Below are 7,352 nucleotides of genomic sequence, written 5' to 3'. Positions count from 1 at the left end.
CAGTGTTGAGTGTTCTGTGGTGTGCTGGAACTTCAGTCTGCTGGTTATCTGAGCTGCAGGGTGTGTGTGAGAGAGAGAAAATGTTTGCTCCTGGAGACTTGGGAGACATTGAGCAGGTTTATCAAGCTTTACTGCGGTGCCAGAGCAATGAAGGCGGTAAGAAACTTCACCTAATTTATATTCAGAGGCTTCTCGGTCTTCATTTTGATGATTACTTTGATGTGTGTGTGTGTGTTTTTCTTTACTGGGAACACTGGAGCTTGTATCTGACACATGAGGAGCCTTACACACAAGGGGGTAAAAACAAATGCACAAAAACTACACTGAAGTGAAAGTTTACTCACTTTAAAAACAGTGATATTCTGAAAGTATTGACCCAAATGTACTGAAATATTCAAATAAATAAATAAATACATTTTATTTTAAAATAAAACTCACCATGTTCACCATTCTGTTCAGCTCAATATAAACAACAACAAAAAGTCCCATATAGACATGGGGCTAGTGTTCATATTTGTAATTTTTAAAAAATATTGTTATATATTTCTTGTGTTCGGTATTTGTATTTTTGTATTTATATTTGTTTTTGCGAGTTTGGTTTCTTGTTTAAAATAAAGCAATCCGCGCTATGCTGTTGGAGGAAAATAATCAACAGGAAAGGGTGATGAAGTGGACTTCCTGTTACCAATCTGAAGTTTATTGTTCTACAGTAACAGCATGTCCTGATGAGTTTGCATTAATTTGCCTGTGTGGGTTTCCTCAGGGTTCTCTGGTTTCCTCCTACAGTCCAAAGACATGCAGACCAGGTCAACTGGCTGCTCTAAATTACCCATATGCGTGAATGTGTGTGTGTGATGGTTGTTTGTTTCTGTGTAGCCCTGTGATAGACTGATGACCTGCCCAGAGTGAACCCCGCCCCTCACATGAAGTCAGCTGGGATTGGCTCCAGCTTCTCCATGACCTTTAATAAATTGATTGATTGATTGATTGATTGATGGAAGGCTTGATGGATGGATGGGTGGGTGGATGGATGGATGGAAGGATTGATGGCTTGATGGATGGATGGATGTGGATGGTCCATAAAACAAATTAGTTCCTGATCTCACATTACATTATAGCAGCTATAAACGGTCATCCCTTCACCAGCATCTCCTTTCTCTCTCAAAGTTAATAAGAAAAAAAAATGCAGCTTGTCGTTTTACCAAGAAACTGTAAAGCATAAACTCCTCTGTCCTGAAGATGTCAGAAAGACCTGTGATGACCTGGCGACTTGTCCAGCGTGTACCCCGCCTCTCGCTCATAGTCAGCCGGGATAGGGTCCAGCTTGCCCGCGACCCTGCACAGGATAAGTGGTTACGGACAATGGATGGATGGATGGATGTCAGAAAGATGGCTGGAGTTACAGCTCCATCTCTGAGTGTTAGAAAGCGTGGACACTGGAGACGCCTTTAAATTTCTTTAAACTCCTGTAACTTTCACAGTCAGAATTGAGATTTCAAGAGAGATGTAGTACAACCCTGATTCCAAAAAAGTTGGGACAAAGTACAAATTGTAAATAAAAACAGAATTCAATGATGTGGAAGTTTCAAAATTCCATATTTTATTCAGAATAGAACATAGATGACATATCAAATGTTTAAACTGAGAAAATGCATCATTTAAAGAGAAAAATTAGGTGATTTTAAATTTCATGACAACAACACATCTCAAAAAAAGTTGGGACAAGGCCATGTTTCCCACTGTGAGACATCCCCTTTTCTCTTTACAACAGTCTGTAAACGTCTGGGGACTGAGGAGACAAGTTGCTCAAGTTTAGGGATAGGAATGTTAACCCATTCTTGTCTAATGTAGGATTCTAGTTGCTCAACTGTCTTAGGTCTTTTTTGTCGTATCTTCCGTTTTATGATGCACCAAATGTTTTCTATGGGTGAAAGATCTGGACTGCAGGCTGGCCAGTTCAGTACCCGGACCCTTCTTCTACGCAGCCATGATGCTGTAATTGATGCAGTCAGTATGTGGTTTGGCATTGTCATGTTGGAAAATGCAAGGTCTTCCCTGAAAGAGACGTCGTCTGGATGGGAGCATATGTTGCTCTAGAACCTGGATATACCTTTCAGCATTGATGGTGTCTTTCCAGATGTGTAAGCTGCCCATGCCACATGCACTAATGCAACCCCATACCATCAGAGATGCAGGCTTCTGAACTGAGCACTGATAACAACTTGGGTCGTCCTTCTCCTCTTTAGTCCGAATAACACGGCGTCCCTGATTTCCATAAAGAACTTCACATTTTGATTCGTCTGACCACAGAACAGTTTTCCACTTTGCCACAGTCCATTTTAAATGAGCCTTGGCCCAGAGAAGACGTCTGCGCTTCTGGATCGTGTTTAGATACGGCTTCTTCTTTGAACTATAGAGTTTTAGCTGGCAACGGCGGATGGCACGGTGAATTGTGTTCACAGATAATGTTCTCTGGAAATATTCCTGAGCCCATTTTGTGATTTCCAATACAGAAGCATGCCTGTATGTGATGCAGTGCCGTCTAAGGGCCCGAAGATCACGGGCACCCAGTATGGTTTTCCGGCCTTGACCCTTACGCACAGAGATTCTTCCAGATTCTCTGAATCTTTTGATGATATTATGCACTGTAGATGATGATATGTTCAAACTCTTTGCAATTTTACACTGTCGAACTCCTTTCTGATATTGCTCCACTATTTGTCGGCGCAGAATTAGGGGGATTGGTGATCCTCTTCCCATCTTTACTTCTGAGAGCCGCTGCCACTCCAAGATGCTCTTTTTATACCCAGTCATGTTAATGACCTATTGCCAATTGACCTAATGAGTTGCAGTTTGGTCCTCCAGCTGTTCCTTTTTTGTACCTTTAACTTTTCCAGCCTCTTATTGCCCGTCCCAACTTTTTTGAGATGTGTTGCTGTCATGAAATTTCAAAATGTCTCACTTTCGACATGATATGTTGTCTATGTTCTACTGTGAATACAATATCAGTTTTTGAGATTTGTAAATTATTGCATTCCGTTTTTATTTATGATTTGTACTCTGTCCCAACTTTTTTGGAATCGGGGTTGTATAAATAAAGGAATCTAAATCAACTAAATTGATTAGAATGTTACATAGCATCAGAAAGAGTTTTATTATTTTAATGTTATTAAGATCTTATAAAATATTATCTTGAACTTGCAAGGGATTTTAAAACCTTTACAGAGTTTGTTAAACTCTAAAATAAGGCGTCTTCCTTTCTGAAAAGTAATAGCGAGAAGCATTAACTGTCTCAAGAACTTTTGAGGAACACTTTTGTACACTTAGAATGTCCTCACAACGACGACATGGAGGGAAAACATTTGTAATAAAACTGTAATTAAGTGCGTAACATGACAGAAGGATCCCCTTCGGACATAATGTGTACAATTGTACACGTGAAGTTCCATAGCATTTTTCCTTGTGTCTGAGGGGGATAGACTTTTTTTTTTTTAAGTACAGCTACTTAAGTATGACCCAGCTTTGCTTGCACACTTGTGTGTAAACATGTTACATGTACCGAATGGTTGTAATTTTCCAAACAGGAAATACAGGAAGAAATTTGGTTATGTTGTTATAATTATAATGTGTGTCGTTAGATAGTTAGCGCTGAAAGCAGAACTGGTCGAGCCAGACTTCCCTCCGCCCAGTCAGAAATCTGATCAACCGCCTGTTCAGGTTCCTCAGCCAGCAGAAGTGTGAACGTGCAGTGACAACCTCAACCTCAAACCGAATCTCAGATGAACACGTGCAGTCGGTTTTTAGCATGAGGATCTGTTTTTCAGGCTCATACTACTGACAATACGTGATTTATTCTCTCGAGCATTTCAGATCTTCAGCTAACGGTTTTCTTTCCATCTGCAGCATCTAAACATCAACATTTAACTCCTAATATTCACTGTAAAAAATTTTACGGGCGGGTGTTGATTGAACATAGATTTTACATATCATTTGACTCAGAAATGTCATTTTCACTTACAACCAACTAAACCAGGTCGGCCTCATACACTTTCTCTCACTGTGATATGTTGAGCTATCAAGAATTTTAACATCCAAATATCAAAGATATCCTTGTTGATAGAACTAGCTGCAACCTGTTGCAACGCTGCATGTTGGTATCCTTGTTGGTAGAACCAATGACGCATATATACACGTGCTGTATGGGGTTTCCTTACCTCTGCGCAGGGGCAAATCACATCAAGGAGGTGTAAAGGTTAACTTGATTTAAAACTCAGGTAAAGGTTAACAAAGGTTTTTAGTTCTTTGTCGTAAAATTGAAATGTGAGATTGACACATAGCAGTCACAGTTGGTTTATTTTTTCAAGTGCAAGTAGCTGACGCAGCCTGAGCCCCTTTTTTATTGTGGTATAAATGTCAGTTTACTCCAGAACACTTGTGAAAGACTCATTCAACAAATGTGTTCAAAATTTCAAATTATAGTCTGTAATCCAACTTGACTTTAATGTTCAGGTAAATTTCAACAAAGGTCTTTAGTTCTTCATTCTAAAATTGAAATGTGAGATTGACATGTAGCAATCTGTCTGGAAGTGGATCACTTTTTTCCTGCACATTGCAGAATATTCTTTTTCATTTGCAAGAGACACAGTCTTACAAATAAAAGTGTTTTCCTTTGACAATTATTTGTAAGTGTCTTTTTTGCGCCAGTGATTTATTGTATGTTTTAAGGTACAGGTAACTTGGAAAAAACATCATATGAAATGTAGAAAAACATGTTATTATAGCAAACATTTATTTGTTATTATAAGAAGAGTAACCTAATTTGGGTAACAGCAAAAATACGTTGGTTGAAATCAAATGTAAACTCAAATTTTCTAGGCAACATGATGCAAGAGAATTTTGAGTTGAGATGGTCAACAACAAATAGTACGTTGGTTGAACTCAAATTTCAACTCAGAAATCCTTGTTGACTTAACAAGGATCTTTGTTGACTTAAGAAGGATTTTCGTGTTTAAATTTGAGTTCAACCAACTTACCTTTTGTTGTTGACCATCTCAACACAAAATTCTCTTGCATCATGTTACCTAGAAAATTTAAGTTGAGATGGTCACTTTTTTTTTTTTACAGTGTACTCAGCTTTCATGTTTCATTCACAGTCCTGTGCAAAAGTCTTAGGCACATGTAAAGAAATGCTGTCGACCAAAAACGGCTTAAAAATAATGAAATGAAATGTTTCAACGTTAAAAAAATACTATAAACAGTAATCAGTAAGCTGTAATAAATGAAACAGTCGGTATTTGGTGTGAGACGACCCTTTGCTTTTAAAAAAAATGGTAGTCTGAGGTCCAGTCAGTGCAGTTTTATGCGGAAATGATCTGTAGGTTTTACTGAGCATCTTCCAGAACCAGCCCCAGTTCTTCTGGACACTTTGACTGTCACACTTGCTTCTTCATTTTACACCAGTAGCCTTCATTATCTTTTCTTTTTTAATCTGAAAAGTGCGCGCTTATCAGGGGCGCAGATAGGATTTTTGAACTGGGGGGGACTGAGCTGTCAGCAAATGATTCCATTTTGTGTGTATATATATATATACTACCGTTCAAAAGTTTGGGGTCACTTTGAAATGTCCTTATTTTTGAAAGAAAAGCACTGTTCTTTTCAATGAAGATCACTTTAAACTAATCAGAAATGCACTCTATACATTGCTAATGTGGTAAATGACTATTCTAGCTGCAAATGTCTGGTTTTTGGTGCAATATCTCCATAGGTGTATAGAGGCCCATTTCCAGCAACTATCACTCCAGTGTTCTAATGGTACAATGTGTTTGCTCATTGCCTCAGAAGGCTAATGGATGATTAGAAAACCCTTGTACAATCATGTTAGCACAGCTGAAAACAGTTGAGCTCTTTAGAGAAGCTATAAAACTGACCTTCCTTTGAGCAGATTGAGTTTCTGGAGCATCACATTTGTGGGGTCGATTAAATGCTCAAAATGGCCAGAAAAATGTCTCGACTATATTTTCTATTCATTTTACAACTTATGGTGGTAAATAAAAGTGTGACTTTTCATGGAAAACACAAAATTGTCTGGGTGACCCCAAACTTTTGAACGGTAGTGTGTATACATGTTATTTCACCTCCCTCACTGCCATCACCAGGAACTACCTGCAGGCCAGGACAATGATAACATTTTAACATAGCCTATGGAAATCCAAAGTTTACACATTATCATCACGCACAGAAATTGCAAAACTGCAAAACTAGTTTTAAAACCGCTAAGTTCCAACTGTTAACCATAGCGAGAGGCTGGGCTACGTGTGTGTGTGTAAAGTGTAAACCAGTGCATCCTGACTTTCTAACTATGCCTGTGTGTTGCGTGAGCGGCAGTCAGTCAACAACTCTTCGCAAAGTTTCCTTATGAAACAATATGCTCACTGAAATTATGGCAGGGAACGCCAGATTAAACATTAAAACTGCCTTCTGAGCACTGTATCTACAGGCTGCCACCGAAAGAAGGAGGCTACCAGAAAGGCATCTCTACTCCGTACGATTTTACTTTCACTACGACATTACTTTGAACAGACTATCAAAAAATTGCAAGGTGATATGATAAAGTAAGGCACAGTTTACTTACAGTCGTTGTTTTTTGATAAAACGATGCAATCGTTTTCTGCCTTTTGGCACCCTTCATCATGCCGTGTTGGGGTCCTGAACTAGGAGGAGCTGTCCCCGATATGCCTGTCAAACTTGTTGTGGGTAACCATAGCAACCACGCTCGAGCTCGCAACCTGTGCAGTCTGCGCAGTTGCAACTATGTATGTATTTCGAGGACCACAATGGAAATAAGTATTTTTACTTTGTGTTATCCTCCGCAATATTTATATTTATATGTTCACATGTTATGTATATGTTTCTATTGCGAAATCAATCAATCAAAAAAAAATGTACTGCTGTGCACCTCAATAAACCGAATGGTAATTAGTCTTTTGATTTTTCCGTGAGGTTTGCCTTATGCAAAGAAAGACAGCATAGACGTTTTTTCCTCCCTATAAGTGGGGGGGACCGAACGAAGTGAATTTAAATCTGGGTGGGACGAATCCCCCCCCGTCCCCCCCTCTATCTGCGCCTGTGGCTCTTATGGAATATGCTGCTCAGATACAAACATATTTCTCTGTAATTTTGTGCTCAAAAATGAACAAACGTTTGGACTCTAAAATGTTTTTGTAATGTTTTGACTCAATAATGTAGAATTCATAAAATAGAAATCTATAACAGAGTTTGTATGAAAGGAAATAAAAAACCAGAGGTGGACAGTAACGAAGTACATTTGCTTGAGTGCTGTATTGAGTATCTGT

General features: G+C 38.8%; 1 protein-coding gene across 2 annotated transcripts in view; it reads left to right on the top strand.

The window, feature by feature from the left end:
* tefb (TEF transcription factor, PAR bZIP family member b) overlaps positions 1-7,352 on the top strand; it is a 30,802-nt gene continuing 23,450 nt past the window's right edge. Inside the window, exon 1 of one of the 2 annotated variants that reach the window (XM_060904379.1) lies at positions 1-156. In XM_060904379.1, the coding sequence (XP_060760362.1) occupies positions 81-156 (76 nt within the window). In that variant the 5' untranslated portion in view covers positions 1-80. The remainder of the gene's footprint in view (positions 157-7,352) is intronic. The other variant, XM_060904378.1, reaches the window with a different exon arrangement.

Source organism: Neoarius graeffei, chromosome 22, assembly GCF_027579695.1.
Source record: "Neoarius graeffei isolate fNeoGra1 chromosome 22, fNeoGra1.pri, whole genome shotgun sequence".
In the NCBI taxonomy this organism is placed as follows: domain Eukaryota; kingdom Metazoa; phylum Chordata; class Actinopteri; order Siluriformes; family Ariidae; genus Neoarius; species Neoarius graeffei.
The sequence above is the reverse complement of the archived record's forward strand: the minus strand, read 5'-3'. Positions and strand labels throughout refer to the sequence as shown.